The sequence below is a fragment of the Schistocerca gregaria genome, chromosome 4, assembly GCF_023897955.1.
Source record: "Schistocerca gregaria isolate iqSchGreg1 chromosome 4, iqSchGreg1.2, whole genome shotgun sequence".
Lineage (NCBI taxonomy): Eukaryota > Metazoa > Arthropoda > Insecta > Orthoptera > Acrididae > Schistocerca > Schistocerca gregaria.
In genome coordinates, this window is record NC_064923.1 from 160944813 (window position 1) to 160969170 (window position 24358).

At 41.7% G+C, this 24358-nt stretch overlaps 1 protein-coding gene across 2 annotated transcripts in view; it reads right to left on the minus strand.

Moving 5' to 3' along the window:
* The window catches only part of LOC126365914 (phospholipase DDHD2), a 213888-nt gene that overhangs the window by 65640 nt on the left and 123890 nt on the right, over positions 1 to 24358 (minus strand). For both annotated transcript variants that reach the window (XM_050008651.1, XM_050008652.1), the window contains exons 3-7: positions 19208 to 19509; positions 18567 to 18696; positions 6582 to 6916; positions 6334 to 6484; positions 5995 to 6239 (exon numbers count right to left, since the gene is read on the minus strand). In XM_050008651.1, coding sequence (XP_049864608.1) covers positions 5995 to 6239; positions 6334 to 6484; positions 6582 to 6916; positions 18567 to 18696; positions 19208 to 19509 — 1163 coding nt within the window. The remainder of the gene's footprint in view (positions 1 to 5994; positions 6240 to 6333; positions 6485 to 6581; positions 6917 to 18566; positions 18697 to 19207; positions 19510 to 24358) is intronic.

The following is a 24358-nucleotide window of genomic DNA, read 5'->3' on the forward strand; positions in this document are numbered from 1 at the left end:
AAACTGGTGTGTATGAATGAAATGTGAAACTGTTTCCTAACATAAAGCTTTTTGCTTGTAGTAGGCCTAATAGGCATTTGATATTGGCACTTTGTGAATTATATTCTGCTGCGTTATATAAATGATAATTTGTGCCAAATCAATCTAGTTTATTTGGTGTGTGTTACAAAATTTCTGCAATATTAGAAAGGCCTATGTTGTTTTATCTAGCAGACAGTGACAAAATAACTGTAATCAGATCGAGAAACCACACCCGTCTTGGGTATTAATTGGATTAACTGCTTTTTAAGATTTACATAGCGACATTTCAATTTTTCATGTAGCAAAATGTTTGACGAACTTCGATGAGGTAATAGAGTCTTTCGCAGAAAGGAAAGCACACCATGTAAAGCTGTAGCAAGATTACAGAGAAAAAAATGCTAGGACCTCAGGATTGAAGAAATGTGTACTTTCTTGGTTGTCTCTTGTCTTTATCAGTTTTATGGATCCTACACTTAATTTTATGTCACACAAAACAGCAAGTTATTAGCTAATAGGTAATAAAGAGTGCAAATTCTTCGAACAGTTCTTGTTCTCCTGATTACAAATAATCCCATCCGCTATTAATTGTGCGATTTTTTTTAAGAAGGGCAGGTTGGCAAACCAGCCAACTGGGAGCAGGAGGGGCACCACAGCATATTTCAATTTCCATTTTCCTGAATATAGTTTCATGGCATCCATTACAAAATATACATGTTTCAATTCCACAGAGCGAAATACAGAGACGTGAGATAGAAGAATACTGTATGAAGAGGCATGGCACTGCACTTTGGCACACTTAAGACCAAATAACATGTCTTACATTTCCTCGCACACATGTTTTCTGTTTCAGATTTTGCAGAAAGATGTGTGCTACAAGATGAACATATTTTGAAAATTCGATTTTTTTTAGTATTGACCCCGTTAGCAAATATCATAGATCCGGGCCTGAAGCGCAGAGCAATAGTGGGTAGTCTCTACGTGAACCGTGTTTACATTTAGTGATTTTGCTGTTTCCCCTTCGCTTACTCGCACGTCAAACGAAAACAAAACAGATATCTGTGGCTGGGAGTTTTCAAATGAATTAAAATACATTCACATAATTACAGAAAGCTAAAATATGTTATTAGTTTCAGATTTGATTTTATTTCCACCTTATAGCCTTGCAGAGCAATAAAGTTATTTTGGTCTGTTTGCTAAAGAAATTTGACTTTTATTAACCTTTTTCACAGAGGCAGTCAATGTATTTAAAACTAAATGCTTAATTCCACAGTAATGGCTAGTTTCAACTGTTCGTGCATTTCAAGTGCACATTTTCATCTTCTAGCACGTGTGGCATTATGCCATAATAAAGAACCAAACATGATATAAAACAGTACTGGTGCTCCAAGAAAATTTACATCCCAAAAAAACCACACTGAAAAGCATATCAGGTCAAGGTCTACTTCATTGGGAATCTGGACATACAAATGTGCACTTTAAAAATGCATTTTAAATGTGCACAGTTTAGTATGGTTCACGAAATTCCAATACTCTGTGAGCATCCTCAGATGTCTTGTTTCATTTATGGCACAATGTATGATCTTTCAATGTATTACACGTACATACGGGCTTCCTACATCTTGGTTGCTGCTGAAACGAACCTATTTCTAACAGGTCACGGGAAAATATTGCAAATGGCAGTTTGAAAAGTGTTACTTTCAAAGTAAATATCCTTTTACGTAAGTTGAACTATGTGCAAGAATGTACCATGACTTTCTTAAAACACAAAGCGTTTGACTTTCATTTAAAAATCAACTCTTTGATGACGAGCGATTTAGAAGAATTTCGAACCCAGATCAGACATTTATGTCATTGTCAAAAATTTTACTGGCACATTAGTGTGATAGATCTTGAAGTGTAACACGCACAAGAAAGATCAACATTATATGTGAAAGCTTAGCTTCTCTCGCAGCTTATTAACCTTAGAGACGAATATTATATATGAAAGGTTTGCTTTTCTTGTAGCAACACTGTGTATACTAATTTGAACTAATAACTTTCACTGTTTGTGTATTCATGCTACTTAACAGTGATGTTGCTGCTGGCTGACTACATTATATGTTCTATGCTCTGAATATCCACTCTCATCGGCTGGCGAGATCACGTGACATGAACTATGACCTGCTTACAAATGCGCATCGCAATATCGATTTCAATGATTCAGAAAGTAACATGCGGTGTTTGATGGAATTCCACTGTATACTTTCATAATACAAAAATATGCAGCATACATGTTGCTGCGCATCAAAGATATTTCCAAAACATGTCTTTTTCCCTGAGTTACACTGTCTGAAGTGCCGGGAAATTGTATGCCCATGTATAAAACCATAACCATTCAAAGGATTGAAAAGTTTCACAGTTCCAAGGGGAAATACACTGTCACTTAACACGGAAAAAGTTTGTTTTCACCCGGGAGAAAGTGTAATTTTAACCAGGAAATCCAGGAACTTTTTTTCCTTGTCCAAGTATATACCCTTTGTTTGAAGTCACCCCTGTTTCAGCACTGCTGCTACTGGTAGCAAATCACTGTGTTTACCATAAATCCTCCAGGTGGCCTCCTATACTTTTACAAAACAAGTGGAGTGGGTGATGGAGTCCAGGAATGCTTGCCATGACCTTTTCCTACTCTCATTAATTATGTGTCAAATCTTAGCTCTTGCAACCCAAGAGGCTGTGGGTGAGGTTGTCTGGTGCTGGGCAGTACCTAAACCATCTAAGAGCCGATTGCCTGTCCCAGAATGCTGAGTGGCACTCACTGGTCCACCAAGGTACAGACTGCCTCCCAGATTACCTTAGGACATTGGGATGCATATCAAAAGTCAACAGCATGATTGATCACTCATGTAATGTGGTCCCTCCATTCCTTGACACTGTTGCAGTGTTCAAACACAGCCAGCCAAATGAACAGCATCCAATTAGTCCTGCTGGCCATCTAATTTAGTGACTTCAGTTCAGGTAATTCGAGTCCACGGTGGCTGAAAAGCAGAAAGAGAGGTTTATGGCTGAGAATGACCCAGCAGCAGAAGCATAGAAAAGAGTAGAAGTACTTGTGTTTGAGGATACACAGCTTGTGAGACGTCATGAGGCTCTCCAAAACCAGACCCCTGAGGGCAAGCAGAGATCAAGTTCCACGAGACATGATGGGCACCGAAGTCTCCCAGTAAGAGAATTGGTTGGGAGAGTTGCTCTGGAAGATGAAGCCTCAGAGTATACTGCATCTTGCAGAGGTAAATACAGCAATCCTCTAACACACATGAAGTTTAACTGCAACTGCTTGCAACAAGTCAGTAGCCAGTGGGAGAGCAGAGGAGTAGTGGGCATTATTGACGAACACAGCAACCCTTCCCTTGGCCATTTCCCCATTCAGGACATCCTTATGACAGAATGTATAGCTGTGTAGTACAGGGACATTAACACTTTCAAATGTTTCCTGCAAACACACGCACAGGGGGTGTTCTTGAGCTAGGAGCTTCGGTTCCTCCACGTGTACCAAACCCATTAACGTTCCACTGTTGGACGGGATGCATCTATTACAGGGGTAGCACTTTCATGCTGACTTTCTGCCAGGATGGATGGAGGCTCAGTCTTGGGGTGAGGTAATTGCTCCAGTATGACGACAATGTCCATTAACTCTGAAGTAGAGTCTAGAGAGATGCCAGAGAGTATGATATCAATATTGTCAGAATATGTACTTCCCATCTCTGTCAGTGGTTGAGGCTTCACCTTCAGTTTTGATTTTTTGGCCTGAGGAGGCATTGGCGCTACAACCACAGAAGTGGTAGTGGCAGTCCTGGACAGTGGACCAGAATGAATCTTCAATGGGGGAGGGGGAGGGGGAGGAGGAGGGAGAGGGGAGGGGGAGAGGGGGGGGGATCCAGCAATGTCGGCAACCATGGCCTTTTCTGAAGTTCTGGGGGGGGGGGGGGGGGGGGGGGCAAACTTCGAAACAACTGCAGCAGCACACACGCACTGACGAATGCAGGTACTAGTGCTGACATTAGCAACCTCTGTTTGTGTAGCAGCGTCTGCTTTCTGCACTGGATGTTTAAGAACAGAAGCAAAGGAGGTAGCAAACACTGTGAATAGCATGACCTTATAAATATTTTTGGTCTCACCATACAGGCTGTGCTTCATAGTCTTAAGCTCACATATCTTCGTTCATCAATATATACACTGCAGTCCCACCTCCAGACAGGGTGAGCCCCCAGAGAAATTCACACACTTCCAAGGGGTATTAACAAGCAACTCCTTCGTGGATCCACATTTGCCGCAAGTGACTTCTCCGTCACATAACCAAAACAATGCACTGGATTGGGGACATAAGGCAACATGCTTACGCAAAGGACTTGACTTAACATGCTCAGGAAGTTTTTTGTTACTGCCAGGACAAAGGAGACAGATTTTTTAAGATTTACATCTGCCCTCTTTATGATATTTTGCATACTGACTTCATCTTCTAGAGCCCATTCATCCTTCAGTTTCTCCTTTGGGATGTCCACCAAAGCCCTGCATGTCACAACACCTTTGTTGTAATTCAAGGTAGTGTGTAGCTCAGTTTTTCAATGGCTTGTTCCACGAAGTACTGAGCTTTCTGGAGGTTGTTAACTTGTTGGTAACTAGAAGTTTCTACCAACAGTGTCCCATTATGAATCACTTACTGATTTTAAATTGCCAGAAATACCCTCTAAGCCTTATTGAATATAGAAATGTTAAACTTTCTCTTTCCTTTTGACTATTAAATAACATTCTGATTACCAGCATGAGTTCTGAGATTTTGAGTTCTTTTATTTTTCCAGAAGGACACACTGCAGTGTGGCAGGAACACTAGGGTGGAATGGTGGCACTGTTGAGTGAGATGGATGGAGGGGGGGGGGGGGGGGGGAAGAGAGAGGTGGGAGATAGGAAGGGTGTAAGGGTGTAGCAGGTGGGTTCTTAGTGGCTTGGGGAAAGACAGCAGGATATTTCCTTGCTGGCTAGGACTGTGGGGAGGGAGGGGTGGCAGGTCCACAGGCTAGGCATGTGACACGTGAGTACCAGAGCTGATGGGGTGCAGTGCACAATTGAGGTCATACGCAGACACACATTGGGTGATTGTGACAGGACAGAGGTAAAAGTTGGGTAGAGTGTGTGGGGACAACGAGTTAATGGAGATTCAGCCTGTGGAGTTACACAAGTGAAGGATGTGTTGAAAGGAAAACTCCCATCTGAGTACTTCAGTTCAGGAAAGCTGATGGGTCCAAATGGCCCAGGTTGTGAGGCAGCATTGAATTCAAGCACGATGCAATTGACTTCAGGTTGTGCCACTGGGTAGTCAACTTTTTTCTTGGCCGAAGTTTGGCAGCAACCATTCGTGGTGGTGGACAGATGGTTAGCAGTCATACCAACACAATACGCCAAGATGCGCAATACGCCAAGATGCGCAATACGCCAAGATGCGCAATACGCCAAGATGCGCAATACGCCAAGATGCGCAATACGCCAAGATGCGCAATACGCCAAGATGCGCAATACGCCAAGATGCGCAATACGCCAAGATGCGCAATACGCCAAGATGCGCAATACGCCAAGATGCGCAATACGCCAAGATGCGCAATACGCCAAGATGCGCAATACGCCAAGATGCGCAATACGCCAAGATGCGCAATACGCCAAGATGCGCAATACGCCAAGATGCGCAATACGCCAAGATGCGCAATACGCCAAGAAGCAACTGCAGAAGAGTTGGTATAATCTACTTCCACAGGTGGTTCTGCCTCTGATGAGATAGGGTGAGCCAATGATAGGATTGGTGTAGTAAGAGGTGGGTGAGTGGATTGGGCAGGGCTTGCAACTGGGCTTTTCACAGGCCTTGCCCCATCTTACAGTTATTTTCAGTTATCAGCAAATCCTTCAAAAATGTTCATACGAGTTAACAGTTGTATACTGTAAAACTACCTGGCAGTAAACAGGACTTGTGTAGAATAACACATCCAATATTGTATCATTTGTAAAATTCCGCAGTTTTGGAATACTTGGTAGAGTGATACTCTTCAACTTTCTGTCAATACCAGTATCTTCACTATGCAGACTTGAATGCCAGGAAACAGGGATTATTTCTATGCGGTTGACAATCCCTTGTTCAGAAGACGATTTAAAATGAGACTGGAGCAGTTGCAGAGCAATACACCGAAAATCATCAACTGTAATAAAGAAAAGCAAAGGTTATATTACAGACTGTAATTGGCTATGCAAACTTAAGCATGGAAAAAGACAAAACAATACATATTTACTCACCAACTTCTTCCACAGGTCGGAACCTCAAATCACACACTGATCCTATTCCGTGAACAAGAAACAGAAGATGGTCTATTCTGTCAGGTTCTCCTTCATCAATTTCAAATTCATCAACTCCTCGTTTCACTATGCGAGGTTTTGTTGGTATTTGCTGGAGTGAAAATTTTGATCTATGTTAAGAGTTCATCATCAGTACAAATGAAAGGAGGTTCCAGAAACAGCACAAAACACAGAAATTTTATACTAACAGGTGTGTTGCCCCAAGCATCAGGTGATGTAGCTTGAGGAAACTGAACCATTACATTAGGCCCATGAAAAATAATATGCTCCCCATTCGATAATTCCACACGATGGTGCCAGCTGTTTGTCACTGTAGCTAGTTTATACTCTTCTTCCAACCTCGCAGAAACATTTTCATCGTATGGTATATATCTACTATCGAGAGAGCCCTTTGAAAACCATGAACAACGACGGACTTCCGTGGGGTTTTCTTCCCAGTAAACAGCCATTTTCTGCCGCCTCAAAATGTTGACATCATATCGGCCTCCATCTGTTGATACCACTGTCTCTGGTGAAAGATCAGCTGAAAAAAAGTAGTTGTTATTATTGTGATTGCTATGTCCTTATTCTTTGCATTTAATGAAAAAAGGGTAAAGAGGGTGAACAAAACACTTTCCTGATTTCTGCAGTAATATCCTCACAGTTTGCAGAGCATCAACAAATATTCCTTTTTAGTCTTATCAGATTTGGGCAAAGTAACAATGGAGAATTCAATTAGAGCAGCTTTTTAAGACATCTTATTTATATTATACTTTGTGTACACAGTGTGTTTATAAATAAATGGTGTGCTTTCAAAATTAATAATAAATCTATTTATTAACTTATAGGGGCAAATCTTAAAGCATTGAAAGTGGCAACTGTCCACGTTTTTGATACATTAATCACTCTCCTTCAATATGTGCACCCTTGGTCACATAACACACGTCTACATGGAAACCAAATGTTTTCTGTACTCGGTGTAGCATGTCCTGCACGATGGTCTGCAATGCATGCTTTATCCGATTACACGCTTCCTCAAGGGACACAGACACTGCAGTACATAAATGCAGTCTTCCACAAAGCCCCATAGAAAGGGTTTTAAATCCAGCAAACAGGGCGGTCAGGGTAGAAATTGGTTGTCTGTTACAGCATGCCCAATCTGCATTGCTGAAGAAAATGACTGACAAGCTCTTGTATATTTCTGTTAAAATGGGATGGAGCACCGTAAAGTTGCAAAATGTAATTGTCACAACTAGTGTTCAGCTGGACCAACAATCTGGCTTCCAACACATCTTGAAATGAGTTGCTCTTCACCATTTGATGTTTGAAGAATAATGGGATGCACTCCATCACAGGACACTGCACAGAAAACTTTCACTTTTTGAGAGTCATGTTGATGCTCTATCAGTGCATATGGTTTATCACTTCGTTGGATATGGGCACTATGCGAGTTCACCTTCCACTTACATGGAAAGTGGCTCTATAACAGAAGATGAGCCTTTCTACAAAACTGCCATCCTCCATTTTTAACTGCAGCTCTTCACAAAAGTCATACCTTTTCACTTTATCCGATGGCCTGCACTAATCCCACTTTAAAACATAGTGACTTACGCAAAACCTTCCGCACAATAATATTTGGCATGATCAATTCCCTGCTTGCTTTACTAAGTGACACATGAGGTATTTTAGTGAAACACCCCATGCACTCTTTCTACATCTGCAGCAGACACACAGTGTTGACCAGGAGTTTTCCCCTTCAAAGACATCAAGCTGCCACTAACTGTTGGATCCACCTATCTAAGTTATTCTTGTGCGGTGGGTCTTTCTTAACCCATGCATGAAACTCACACTACATTGTAACCATAAATCTAGACACCTCAAAATGGCGTACACAGAAAGCCTTTTGCTCTTGTGATGCTGTCTTGGAAACAGATGCTATGCCTGAGCAGTAAGCATGACAAGCGAACAGTCCGTAACACATCAAAAACTTTGAAAGTTACCGCTGCTCATGCTGAAAGGTTTGCCCACATAAATGAATAAATGTATTTACTGTTAATTTTTTAAACTGCACATTTCATTTATAAACATACTATATTTGGGACTGCAGCTGAATTACTGTGGAACATGAAGACAAATATTTCCAACAGTTACTTTGCTCTAACACTTTATTTAAATGGCTGCAGTGAAGTGCATGATCCCATTATCAAATACAACAAAACCTTGAAACCCGTAATTTATTAAACAAAAGCTGAAAGTAAGGTGACAGTTAGAAAGATCTTTCACTGTATTTCTGTGACCTTACTTATTCATCTTTTCACTTACCTATCCATAAAACCAACTGTACATCATAACTGAAATGCCACCATAACCAGATACAACTGTAAACTTCTCCGTTTGTTCCCAGTGTAACTGTAAAAATTTTCCGATGTAAATTATGAATGTGAAACCATCCGTGGCCTTTTCATTGTCTACAAATCCATGTCTAAAGCACAGTTTACACAGTTAAAATTGTCAGCTATCACCATTAGTTATGGTTAAATTTACACTTATTTCCACATGGTGAAAAGGGCATATGGTTACTTACCACATAGAGGAGGCACTGAGTGGCAGACAAGCACACTGACTGAAGACCACTAGATACCATTTAACTATTGGAATAAGTCCTTCATCAGATGTAGACAAAACACACACACACACATTCACACATGAGTAGTGGCACGGGATTGAACATGCTGAAATCTATGTGGTTGGGACGTCTGCTGGTTCAGTTGGCATGTTGGCAGCCCTACAACTAAAACTCAGATGCTGTGGCAGTAACTAACATTTCAAAATATTTTTACGGCACTGAGTGCCATATACATGACCTCAGCCACAAAAAGGCCTACCTTATTGTGTATAAAAGCTAGCCATGAAGCCTGGAGGACAAGTTGAGAAGGCGGGCTTCAAAATAGTTCAAATGGCTCTGAGCATTATGGGACTTAACATCTGAGGTTATCAGTCCCCTAGAACTTAGAACTACTTAAACCTAACTAACCTAAGGATATCACACACATCCATGCCCGAGGCAGGATTCGAACCTGCGACCGTAGCGGTCATGCGGTTCCAGACTGAAGTGCCTAGAACTGCTCAGCCACAAGGCGGGCTTCAAATTGGTGTCTACTGTGTGCTGGTTTCTGCTGTGAGACCATCATGTTCTTCCCCCTTCCCACGAGGACCACCACCCAGGGATCCTGCCATTGCCGGACTGGCCAAGGGACAAATCATTACCCTCCTAGGCACCAGGCCACTGGGCACCTGCCAGCACCTGGCACTTGCCTCACCTGGGTCTGGCACAGACACCCACCAACACCAGGCTGCCCCATGTGACGTAGCACTGTATAGGCATATCTATCTTGCACGGCTTTGGAACTGCGAGGACAGCACCTACTGTTGTCCTCTTGCCGCTGCTGCAAATGCATGACCAAGTCAGGGAACCAGGGAGACACGAGACAACTGAAGACCACACAACAAGATGAGAATGAGCACCTGTGATAGCTGCTGCTGACTGTAGCTCGTAGTAAACAATTTCTGTGAAACCTGATTGTCTTGAACAGCCACCTTCTCCTCATGCTGGGTACCCACAGCCCTTGCCAAGCCATCAACATGCCAACACTCAGAGCGGAAGAATCCCATCATCTACACAACCAAAATAATGGCTTTTCCACACTCCATCCCTCTCCCCGTAGCAGTAATTGCACCCCAAACCTACTACATTTGGAGTAAGAAGCAGAACTGACAAAGATGCTATGATCATCAGCAATGCAAGTGAGCAACAGCATGTGCATGTGCATTTTATAACCAACTGTGGATCATTGAATCTATTGTTCCTGGATTTATACTCTTCCCACTATTCTGTTTTACAATATGTTTGGTATAAATTCAGTGCTAGTACCTTGGAGAGGCCCAAGGAATGAGTCAATGAGAATGGTTGTACATATGCAACATAACCTACCAGGCCATAAGGCCTCATGCACTAAATCACACAGTGTGGTGTGCTGAATATGTTGAAGGAAAAGGTATTTTAGCAGGCAACGCGGAGAAAGCGCGTGGTTGAGATGAGGAAGGCCATAGGTGCCTGGGAAGTGTAAGTCAGGTAGTACGTGACCGTAGGCATAGTTTGCTGTAAGTAGAGAAGCAGTAATTTAGCAGTCTGTAGTAGTGTGTGTGATATGTCCATATGTACTGGAGTGCAAAACGTAAATGAACTTCTGTTTTTTCTTGTTAGTTACTGAGGATAGATGTACATGTACATTACAGTTATGTTTAAGTTTGTGTTGCATTTATAAGAAAGGATTACAAGTAAGTGTAAAAGAGATGAGGCAAAAGTTTAAAGGAACTGTGAGACAAAATTTTCTGCTCGCATTGTTGAGTACTGCAATATGTTAATAATTTTGTGGAGTGTGTACCTCTCATGCAAACAGTGATTTGTGTAGAAGTAGTGGTGCAAACTTACAACAGAGGTAGGTTGTGAGTGAGTGTTGTAAACAGCAGAGAGTGTATGAGGAAATAGAATAGCTGTTAGTTGAGGTACAGGAGTGCCCAAAAGTATTTCAAAGAAAGCATTATATACAATTACTAAAAGTAAGTGTTACTAGAAAAAACTAGCAGCAGATAATTGAGAAGTACGTAATTGTAATCCATTTAATGCACAACTGCATTCAGTTTAAACAGTTATTTGACATCAAAACAAAAAATGACAATTCTTCTGGCTCAAAAGTAATTTGTAGGTCTAAGGACATACGAATCAAACAAAACTATTTTGGAATATGAGGAATATTTTGGAATATCAGTATTTCAATGTATACCCACTGACATTGCTTACAGCTGCACATGTATCTGGCACTGAATTCACAAGATTCTATAATAGATTAAGTGGGAATTTTGACATTCATCAAATAGGGCAGCAGGAAACAGATCCTGTTTTGTGAAGCTTCTATGTGAAAGATATCAATGATGTCAATCCAATGCATCCCAAAGGTATTTAATTGGATTTACACCCAGGCTCTGGCTTGCCCACACCAAAAGATTGATTTTTTTCATCTGAAGAGATTTTTTTTAAATAGCCAAAAGTGTATTTTGAATTAGCATACTGCTGAAATATCCAATTATGTGGCATATGCCTTCTCCCATATGCACCATATTCTTTTCTGAAATGACATTGTACAGTAAACAATCCATTTTTCCTTCTATTTGGACTGTAAGATGAAAATAACGCCAAGAAAGATGGCCCCACAGCATGGTGCTGCTGCCAGCATGCTTAGGGGTCAGTACTCAGTACTTTTTGTTGTACCTTTGGGTTTTTGGTCAACATATATGAAGTAATGAGCACACACTTTAAAGTCGCACACATTAGCAGTGTGTTGTCTTCTGCAAGAGTGTGCCGCGAAAGAGCAATACCATGAACTTCCGATAGAGCCCGCCACAGGCAAGTGCCTATTTAAAACCTGCCGCATTATGCACGAGCTCAGTTATCATGTTATTACAGCTTGTAAACATTTGCCTTATCTTATTGTGTTCAGTGTATTTTATGGTGATTGATGTACATGCCACAATCTAATAAAGTTGTACTAACATTCTTGGTCATGTTATGTGTCCAAATTACAACAGTATACACTGCACACAATCAGAAGAAAGTATACTAATTTCACTTTTGTTACTCCATAAAATCTGTAGCATTATAAGTTTGATGTTTCTTTGCAAACTCTATCCTGGTTATTATTTTTTGAATTTACGAGTGGTTTACGTAATGGTTGTCTACCATTTAAATCACCTGCTACTAGGCAACATTTTTCATTAGACACATGTAGGTCCAGTCCATGATGCTGTTCGAAACATCCCTAACCTGTTAAGATGATTCTCTTGGATCAGCAGCCTACTGCTTACAACTCATTCTGTTCTCCCTTGTTGTCATTTTTTTGAGGACGACCTGACTTTCACAGAGTTTATTGTACCGTTGACGAGTTCATTAGAGATGGAGCACAAGCTCAGATGAGGGAAGGATAGGGAAGGAAATCAGCTGTGCCCTTTCAAAAGAACCATCCCAGCAATTGCCTGAAGTAATTTAGGGGAATCACAGAAAACCTAAATCTGGATGGCTGGACATGCTTTTTAATTGTCGTCCTCCCAAATGCAACTCCAGTGTGCTAACCACTCCACCAGCTCACCTGGTTTCCTGTTTTTGCCATTGACACACACACTTATAGTAGTCGTGATAAGCCAAAGTCTCTATCAATGGCAGACTGACTTTCCCTCCCACAATGCATGTAAAACAGATAAGTCTCACATTAGCCAAGAATTCTTTGCATTTTTCCATGCTTCTAGTTGTACCTACAAACAAACTAACACTGCCTGAATGACTAACTGTGATGCCAGAATATTGAATAGTTAGGGTTTCCAGTCTTTGCGACACTGACTCTAAACAGCAATAGACAGATTCTACATGCATGTGAGACGACTGTTAAATATTACATGATCACTAAACCACTCGAGGTCCTTCAGGATACAGAGAGTGTGACAGCAAAAAATCCACCTACGAAATTTGTCCTAGCCAGAGAAATGACATCATGGGAGAATGTATTGGGTACTAGTGAAATTTTATTGAGGTATCACGGGTGCACCAAGGGCACCAGGAGGACAACTGAAAAGCGACTGTGACCCAGGGAGTCTGTCAGTGATATCCCGGAGCTCATGGAGTGTGATACACTGGACTACTTTCTCGAGAGGTAATTTTGAGTTGAGATATTGAGATTTATTATGAAATATTGAGGATTTGATGTGAAAACAATGTGTTAGGGTCATGATTATGTTGTATTATGGTAGATTATGAGGTATTGTGCATATTACTGAAGTATTCTGAGTCTGATGAAGTTAGTACATGGTATTGTGATAGTGCTCTAGTCATTATGTCTGAAAATGCAGTCGCAGCCATGCTACTACAGACTCTCATCTTTTGTAAACAGTTTTCCTTATTTCAGATTGATAAGGCAACAGTTAGTATGCATACAGATCTGCAAGTTCTTACAGGTCTAGAAGCACCTGATTTTGATTTTGAGCGTGTAATACTGTTGGTGTAGGATAATGTAGGGCATGACCCAACAGTATACATGAGAACTTATTCGTATTTTTCTTACATATTAGGTGAATGCATTCGCCATGTATTTATGGAAAGTTAGTAACATTAGCATATGAGTACTATTACCTGGGAAAGAGTAGCATTACAATGCCTCCTAGATTCCTACACCCTTATTCCTATAAGACAGTTTTGCACTGCTGCAAAAAATGGACAAGTCACAGCTAAAGATTAAAAGAGGTTTACTGGCTCCTCGGTGAGGCAGCTTGATGAGTGCTGCAGAGATCAGCAAGAGGACCACAGAAAGGGATTTAAGTGTGAATAATGGAAATGACCTCCCCCCATGAACCATGGACCTTGCCGTTGGTGGGGAGGCTTGCGTGCCTCAGCGATACAGATGGCCGTACCGTAGGTGCAACCACAACGGAGGGGTATCTGTTGAGAGGCCAGACAAACATGTGGTTCCTGAAGAGGGGCAGCAGCCTTTTCAGTAGTTGCAGGGGCAACAGTCTGGATGATTGACTGATCTGGCCTTGCAACATTAACCAAAACGGCCTTGCTGTGCTGGTACTGCGAACGGCTGAAAGCAACGGGAAACTACAGCCGTAATTTTTCCCGAGGACATGCAGCTTTACTGTATGATTAAATGATGATGGCATCCTCTTGGGTAAAATATTCCGGAGGTAAAATAGTCCCCCATTCGGATCTCCGGGCGGGGACTACTCAGGAGGATGTCGTTATCAGGAGAAAGAAAACTGGCGTTCTACGGATCGGAGCGTGGAATGTCAGATCCCTTAATCGGGCAGGTAGGTTAGAAAATTTAAAAAGGGAAATGGATAGGTTAAAGTTAGATATAGTGGGAATTAGTGAAGTTCGGTGGCAGGAGGAACAAGACTTCTGGTCAGGTGACTACAGGGTTATAAACACAAAATCAAATAGGGGTAATGCAGGAGTAGCTTTAATAATGAATAGGAAAATAGGAATGCGGGTAAGCTACTACAAACAGCATAGTGAACGCATTATTGTGGCCAAGATAGATACGAAGCCCACACCTACTACAGTAGTACAAGTTTATATGCCAACTAGCTCTGCAGATGATGAAGGAATTGAAGAAATGTATGATGAAATAAAAGAAATTATTCAGATAGTGAAGGGAGACGAAAATTTAATAGTAATGGGTGACTGGAATTCGAGTGTAGGAAAAGGGAGAGAAGGAAACATAGTAGGTGAATATGGATTGGGGCTAAGAAATGAAAGAGGAAGCCGCCTAGTAGAATTTTGCACAGAGCACAACTTAATCATAGCTAACACTTGGTTTAAGAATCATGAAAGAAGGTTGTATACGTGGAAGAACCCTGGAGATACTAAAAGGTATCAGATAGATTATATAATGGTAAGACAGAGATTTAGGAACCAGGTTTTAAGTTGTAAGACATTTCCAGGGGCAGATGTGGACTCTGACCACAATCTATTGGTTATGACCTGTAGATTAAAACTGAAGAAACTGCAAAAATGTGAGAAATTAAGGAGATGGGACCTGGATAAACTGAAAGAACCAGAGGTTGTACAGAGTTTCAGAGAGAGCATAAGGGAACAATTGACAGGAACAGGGGAAAGAAATACAGTAGAAGAAGAATGAGTAGCTCTGAGGGATGTAGTAGTGAAGGCAGCAGAGGATAAAGTAGGTACAAAGGCGAGGGCTGCTAGAAATCCTTGGGTAACAGAAGAAATATTGAATTTAATTGATGAAAGGAGATAATATAAAAATGCAGTAAATGAAGCAGGCAAAAAGGAATACAAACGTCTCAAAAATAACATCGACAGGAAGTGCAAAATGGCTAAACAGGGATGGCTAGAGGACAAATGTAAGGATGTAGAAGCTTATCTCACTAGGGGTAAGATAGATACTGCCTACAGGAAAATTAAAGAGACCTTTGGAGAGAAGAGAACCACGTGTATGAATATCAAGAGCTCAGATGGCAGCCCAGTTCTATGCAAAGAAGGGAAGGCAGAAAGGTGGAAGGAGTATATGGAAGGTTTATACAAGGGCGATGTACTTGAGGACAACATTATGGAAATGGAAGAGGATGTAGATGAAGACGAAATTGGAGATACGATACTGCGTGAAGAGTTTGACAGGGCACTGAAAGACCCGAGTCGAAACAAGGCCCCCCGGAGTAGACAACATTCCATTAGAACTACTGACGGCCATGGGAGAGCCAGTCATGACAAAACTCTACCAGCTGGTGAGCAAGATGTATGAGACAGGCGAAATACCCTCAGACTTCAAGAAGAATATAATAATTCCAATCCCAAAGAAAGCAGGTGCTGACAGATGTGAAAATTACTGAACTATCAGTTTAATAAGCCACGGCTGCAAAATACTAACGCGAATTCTTTATAGACGAATGGAAAAACTGGTAGATGCAGACCTCGGGGAAGATCAGTTTGGATTCCGTCGAAATGTTGGAACACGTGAGGCAATACTGACCTTACGAGTTATCTTAGAAGAAAGATTAAGAAAAGGCAAACCTACGTTTCTAGCATTTGTAGACATAGAGAAAGCTTTTGACAATGTTGACTGGAATACTCTCTTTCAAATTCTGAAGGTGGCAGGGGTAAAATACAGGGAGCGAAAGGCTATTTATAATTTGTACAGAAACCAGATGGCAGTAATAAGAGTCGAGGGGCATGAAAGGGAAGCAGTGGTTGGGAAAGGAGTGAGACAGGGTTGTAGCCTCTCCCCGATGTTATTCAATCTGTATATTGAGCAAGCAGTAAAGGAAACAAAAGAAAAATTTGGAGTAGGTATTAAAATTCATGGAGACGAAGTAAAAACTTTGAGGTTCGCCGATGACATTGTAATTCTGTCAGAGACGGCAAAGGACTTGGAAGAGCAGTTGAACGGAATGGACAGTGTCTTGAAAGGAGGATATAAGATGAACATTAACAAAAGCAAAACGAGGATAATGGGATGTAGTCAAATTAAATCGGGTGATGCTGATGGAATTAGATTAGGAAATGAGACACTTAAAGTAGTAAAGGAGTTTTGCTATTTAGGAAGTAAAATAACTGATGATGGTCGAAGTAGAGAGGATATAAAATGTAGACTGGCAATGGCAAGGAAAGCGTTTCTGAAGAAGAGAAATTTGTTAACATCGAATATAGATTTATGTATCAGGAAGTCGTTTCTGAAAGTATTTGTTTGGAGTGTAGCCATGTATGGAAGTGAAACATGGATGATTACTAGTTTGGACAAGAAGAGAATAGAAGCTTTCGAAATGTGGTGCTACAGAAGAATACTGAAGATAAGGTGGATAGATCACGTAACTAATGAGGAGCTATTGAATAGGATTGGGGAGAAGAGAAGTTTGTGGCACAACTTGACTAGAAGAAGGGATCGGTTGGTAGGACATGTTTTGAGGCATCAAGGGATCACAAATTTAGCATTGGAGGGCAGCGTGGAGGGTAAAAATCGTAGAGGGAGACCGAGAGATGAGTACACTAAGCAGATTCAGAAGGATGTAGGTTGCAGTAGGTACTGGGAGATGAAGCAGCTTGCACAGGATAGAGTAGCATGGAGAGCTGCATCAAACCAGTCTCAGGACTGAAGACAACAACAACAACAACAACAACAACAAATGGAAATGAGATGCACATAAATCAAGAAGCAAAGACACAGTTGCTGAGCCCAGGTAAGTGGAATGTTGTAAACAGTGTAAATATAAAGAGGGGAATGAAAAGTAAAGATATACAGCAGCTAATCTAGAATTTGTTCTCTTGACTTGTATTTGAATGTAACAGATTGAAAAGTGTAAATTGTACACATAATAGCTCCTCCATTTCAGCAAGACTTTAAGCAGGAATTCCATGGACCGAGTTATTACAAGAGGGGACAAGTGTAGTGGAGTGGGATTGAGCCAGGACTCCATTCTGAAATTCAGGCAACTCACGCCATGCCTGCTGTTCTGCAACTACGACAAGGGCTGCAGCAATAACTGGCATTCTGGGACATTTCGGTAGTGCTCGCCAGGTCATGTGTGCATGACCTCAGCTACAAGACCTGCTCTGTCATGTATAAAAGCTGTCAGTCCGGCCAGGCTAGTTATTTTGCAAAAGCTGGGCTTCGAGTCAGGCAGAAGGCCATCAACATTCATCCGCAAACCCGCAAGGAAGGCCTGCTGGGGGTCCTGCCACTATCAGATGGGTCGAGGGATGAACTGGTGTCCTAGTCACTGAGCACCTGCCAGTGCCTGACACTCACTTCCACTGAGTGCAACACAACTGCCTACCAGCAGCGTAACACCTCCAGGTCGCCTCACCTGATGCAGCACTACCTAGTTATGCCTACCTCGCAAGGCCTCGGCACTGTTGGGGCAGCAGCTACTGCCGTCCTCATGACACCACTTGCTGCCACCATGGACTGCAAGATCGATGCCTGACTGTGTCAGGCAAGCAGAGGGGGCATGGGATGATGCCAGGCTGCGCCAGTGGATGAGAGAATGCACCTGTAACTGCTGTAGCTTGTTGAAGCAATAAAGAGTTTACAGCAAGCATCTGTCTTGCTTCTTCCTGCAGTGATCTTCTTGTCAGAGTAGGCTACCACAGTTTTTGCCAACCCATCGAACACTCAATGCCCACAAGGGGGGGAGGGGGGGGGGGGGCGGATGCACATGCAGGATCTATAATCTCTGGGTGCTCTGGACCAACACTCTATTCAATGTGCCTGTCTGCCACTTAGTTATTCCATCCCAGGTTTTCCACTGCTTGATATATTCAAACCTTCTGTTCACTACCTGTGGGCTCATGTTTGAAGACAGTTATTTTAAATAATTATTTTATTCTATATACAGTTATTTTTTATTTTCTTCATCATTAGTGGCAGCTGCTTTTTAATTAAATAATTTGAGACTTTAAATCCTGTATAACACCTGCTTTTTCTTGTTCATAAGGCTTCTCCTCTCCTACAAATAAGGAACTCCTTGTAGTCATCATTTTACTATGAATTAAGCAAACACTTAACAACAGCAGGGTAAAAGCTTTTCCTGTGCTACTAAGGTAAAGTTGTCCATGATGCAGTACTTACATGAAGTAAAAGCTTCCTCCAATGCAAGAGAATCTGCCATGCTGAAAGGTTTCCATACAACTTTTGTCTCAACTTCCTTTTTGAAAAACCAGTGATGATAAACTTGTCTATAGACTGAACCTGCATTCATCTAAACACGGATAAAATGTTTTTTGTAAAAAAAATGTGCCATCAATGTGGATAAGTGACTGCAGATCATTAAATGAAATAATAATTGAAAGCATTTATTGCACCATAAATTAAATTATTAACAAATCTACCCAATTTGCAATGAGTTTCATTGTAATGAAAAAGCATCTCGTAAACTGTATTAATCCACATCAAGACTGCATGAAACGTTAATGAAAACTCTGATTTGGTACAGTGACATTTCTTACTTGCTGCTTCATTTTAAAATTAGTTACTTGCTTGACTCTTTTATCGAACAAGATTTGCTACTGTCACTGAAAAAGAACATTGTATGACAATGGACAAAATGTATTACTTCCTGTTTACAGGTGAAGCAACAGTTTTGGTTCATTTCTCACTGTAAATTTACTTTCATAGTCTATTGTTGTTCCCATAGTAGTTCAAGGCAATAAGTATTGATGAAGAAGTATCAGTAGAAAGATAAACAAAATAACTATATTCAAGTTACATACTTGTCCAGTAAATGACTGTGGCGAAACAGTAGGTGCTCCAGAACCGTTAGTAATTGGAGACTGATACTGAACAGATCCAACAGAGGCTGCAACCGGCTGAGGTTCGTTTGGAGTAGCCATTTTCTCATGTATATGAATAGGCTGAAATATTTGAGCTGAATGTGTGACTGACTGTGTAAATGGCGGTAATGGTGAAGTATTTGTAGTCACAGGAGGTGCAGAAACCGGAGACCATGAAAGTCCGGGTGGTTGAGCATACACTGGTCTCTTCTGATGACCTAGACGAAATGTATTTATCCCAGCTGAAACAACAAAAATATGCCAATGCTAAGAATTGACAGTTAAAAATCCCCAAGCAAGACCAGTTCATTATTACTAGTATTATTGACACACTATATATATCTATAGGCATAAGTGGAGGAGGAAGAGGACAGAATGTTGCTCAATACTGCCCTCATATCAACATCATAATTTTCTTAAAAAGGAAAAGAAATTAATGCAGTGAAATTAAAATAATAGCCTCTTACTGTGATTACACGCAACTTTGGCAGTACGGGAGAAACTAACAATAAAAAGATATGCACACCAGAAATCTTAGTAACATTAAAATTATCAGTTCCAGGCCAGAAACTTTAAAGCAAGTAATCCAGACACAATTCACAAAACGTAAAACATCTGATTACCACTCACCTTGCTGGGAACAAAGTGAGATGGAATGTAAATTATTTTTCTTAGTCCATTTTACACAGAAAATAAAATTTATGCATAATAATAAGTAAAGAACTAAGCCTGTTGTGTGTTATATAGGGTTATGAGAAGTTCACAGCATAAATGACATTTAACAGTTGCGGGGGGGAGGGGTGTCTATAATTATTCAGTACTAATAAATCTCAAGGCTGATTCAGTAATTTAGAAGCACATACAACTAAGCTCATTCATGAGAATACAAGAAAACATATGAATGTTTAAAGAGTGACTACATTATTATTGTTTCGAAAACCTCTGGCAAAGAATTGACAAAGCTGAGTGACAAATATAAAAAAACTCCTCTGGTTTTTCAGATGGAATCTAATATTTCACTTCAGAAACAAAATACACACCCGTGATAGACAAGCAAAACATAAATTTCTTAGCTTAGTAACAAAGTACACAAATGCTTTCAATAATAAATGTCTGATAATGTTGTGGAGACACTCATTAGTGCACTATTTACCCATCAGTGCAACACCTTCAGCCTTTCCCCATGTACCTCTCATTAAAATTAACTTTCTACTTCCACTCTTGACCAATTTAACATGTCTCATTTGCCTTTTAGTTTCTATGGGAGGAGAATCTCTTCATGTGCACGTGTGTGCACATGCTCTAATGTATAGAAACCAAGTGTCCTAATCCCTCCCCCTGCAGTTTATAGGGACTGCAGTTCAGAAACAACGAATGCTTCAAATTTTTCTACATAACTACATGTATTATTACTTTTAATAATCAAAATTATTTTCCACTGCCCAAATGAAATCTCTCTCCATAACAGTGCCTCAGCCAACAATTTCCCCATAATCGAAGTATACTCTGCAGAAATGAAGATGTTTTTCTTCCAGAGAAAAAGTAACACACTTGTATGGTCTAGAGTTCTGGGGCCTGTCATTGGCTCATTGAATGTAAAAGCAAAAACATTCCGAATCATAAAATGTTATACACTCCTGGAAATGGAAAAAAGAACACATTGACACCGGTGTGTCAGACCCACCATACTTGCTCCAGACACTGCGAGAGGGCTGTACAAGCAATGATCACACGCACGGCACAGCGGACACACCAGGAACCGCGGTGTTGGCTGTCGAATGGCGCTAGCTGCGCAGCATTTGTACACCGCCGCCATCAGTGTCAGCCAGTTTGCCGTGGCATACGGAGCTCCATCGCAGTCTTTAACACTGGTAGCATGCCGCGACAGCATGGTCGTGAACCGTATGTGCAGTTGACGGTCTTTGAGCGAGGGCGTATAGTGGGCATGCGGGAGGCCGGGTGGACGTACCGCCGAATTGCTCAACACATGGGGCGTGAGGTCTCCACAGTATATCGATGTTGTCGCCAGTGGTCGGCGGAAGGTGCACGTGCCCGTCGACCTGGGACCGGACCGCAGCGACGCACGGATGCACGCCAAGACCGTAGGATCCTACGCAGTGCCGTAGGGGACTGCACCGCCACTTCCCAGAAAATTAGGGACACTGTTGCTCCTGGGGTATCGGCGAGGACCATTCGCAACCATCTCCATGAAGCTGGGCTACGGTCCCGCACACCATTGGGCCATCTTCCGCTCACGCCCCAACATCGTGCAGCCCGCCTCCAGTGGTGTCGCGACAGGCGTGAATGGAGGGACGAATGGAGACGTGTCGTCTTCAGCGATGAGAGTCGCTTCTGCCTTGGTGCCAATGATGGTCGTATGCGTGTTTGGCGCCGTGCAGGTGAGCGCCACAATCAGGACTGCATACAACCGAGGCACACAGGGCCAACACCCGGCATCATGGTGTGGGGAGCGATCTCCTACACTGGCCGTACACCTCTGGCGATCGTCGAGGGGACACTGAATAGTGCACGGTACATCCAAACTGTCATCGAACCCATCGTTCTACCATTCCAAGACCGGCAAGGGAACTTCCTGTTCCAACAGGACAATGCACGTCCGCATGTATCCCGTGCCACCCAACGTGCTCTAGAAGGTGTAAGTCAACTACCCTGGCCAGCAAGATCTCCGGATCTGTCCCCCATTGAGCATGTTTGGGACTGGATGAAGCGTCGTCTCACGCGGTCTGCACGTCCAGCACGAACACTGGTCCAACTGAGGCGCCAGGTGGAAATCGCATGGCAAGCCGTTCCACAGGACTACATCCAGCATCTCTACGATCGTCTCCATGGGAGCATAGCAGCCTGCATTGCTGCGGAAGGTGGATATACACTGTACTAGTGACGACATTGTGCATGCTCTGTTGCCTGTGTCTATGTGCCTGTGGTTCTGTCAGTGTGATCATGTGATGTATCTGACCCCAGGAATGTGTCAATAAAGTTTCCCCTTCCTGGGACAATGAATTCACGGTGTTCTTATTTCAATTTCCAGGAGTGTATTTGTGGATGGCAATTTATTTCAGAGGTGCAGCTTCTACTAATGTTGGAAATTTCAGAGTATGGCCTGTCAGATCATTTTTTAGAAATGTGATGTCACTGCTACAAAAGTACAACTTTTACAGCTAAGATTATGTGAAAATCAAGTACATTATTGTTGTTGTTGTTGTCTTCAGTCCTGAGACTGGTTTGATGCAGCTCTCCATGCTACTCTATCCTGTGCAAGCTTCTTCATCTCCCAGTACCTACTGCAACCTACATCCTCCTGAATCTGCTTAGTGTAGTCATCTCTTGGTCTCCCTCTACGATTTTTACCCTCCACGCTGCCCTCCAATACTAAATTGGTGATCCCTTGATGCCTCAGAACATGTCCTACCAACCGATCCCTTCTTCTGGTCAAATTGTGCCACAAACTTCTCTTCTCCCCAATCCAATTTAATACCTCCTCATTAGTTACGTGATCTATCCACCTTACCTTCAGTATTCTTCTGTAGCACCACATTTCGAAAGCTTCTATTCTCTTCTTGTCCTAACTAGTTATCGTCCATGTTTCACTTCCACACATGGCTACACTCCAAACAAATACTTTCAGAAACGTCTTCCTGATACATAAATCTATATTCGATGTTAACAAATTTCTCTTCTTCAGAAACGCTTTCCTTGCAATTGCTATTCTACATTTTATATCCTCTCTACTTCGACCATCATCAGTTATTTTGCTCCCCAAATAGCAAAACTCCTTTACTACTTTAAGTGTCTCATTTCCTAATCTAATTCCCTCAGCATCACCCGATTTAATTTGACTATATTCCATTACCCTCGTTTTGCTTTTGTTGATGTTCATCTTATATCCTCCTTTCAAGACACTGTCCATTCCATTCAACTGCTCTTCCAAGTCCTTTGCCGTCTCTGACAGAATTACAATGTCATCGGCGAACCTCAAAGTTTTTACTTCTTCTCCATGGATTTTAATACCTACTCCAAATTTTTCTTTTGTTTCCTTTACTGCTTGCTCAATATACAGATTGAATAACATTGGGGAGAGGCTACAACCCTGTCTCACTCCCTTCCCAACCACTGCTTTCCTTTCATGCCCCTCGACTCTTGTAACTGCCATCTGCTTTCTGTACAAATTATAAATAGCCTTTCGCTCCCTGTATTTTACCCTTGCCACCTTTAGAATTTGAAAGAGAGTATTCCAGTCAACATTGTCAAAAGCTTTCTCTAAGTCTACAAATGCTAGAAACGTAGGTTTGCCTTTTCTTAATCTTTCGTCTAAGATAACTCGTAAGGTCAGTATTGCCTCACGTGTTCCAACATTTCTACGGAATCCAAACTGATCCTCCCCGAGGTCCGCATCTACCAGTTTTTCCATTCGTCTGTAAAGAATTCGCGTTAGTATTTTGCAGCTGTGACTTATTAAACTGATATTTCGGTAATTTTCACATCTGTCAACACCTGCTTTCTTTGGGATTGGAATTATTATATTCTTCTTTAAGTCTGAGGGTATTTCACCTGTCTCATACATCTTGCTCACCAGCTGGTAGAGTTTTGTCATGACTGGCTCTCCCATGGCCGTCAGTAGTTCTAATGGAATGTTGTCTACTCCGGGGGGCCTTGTTTCGACTCAGGTCTTTCAGTGCCCTGTCAAACTCTTCACGCAGTATCGTATCTCCAATTTCGTCTTCATCTACATCCTCTTCCATTTCCATAATGTTGTCCTCAAGTACATCGCCCTTGTATAAACCTTCCATATACTCCTTCCACCTTTCTGCCTTCCCTTCTTTGCTTAGAACTGGGCTGCCATCTGAGCTCTTGATATTCATACACGTGGTTCTCTTCTCTCCAAAGGTCTCTTTAATTTTCCTGTAGGCAGTATCTATCTTACCCCTAGTGAGATAAGCTTCTACATCCTTACATTTGTCCTCTAGCCATGCCTGCTTAGTCATTTTGCACTTCCTGTCGATGTCATTTTTGAGACATTTGTATTCCTTTTTGCCTGCTTCATTTACTGCATTTTTATATTTTCTCCTTTCA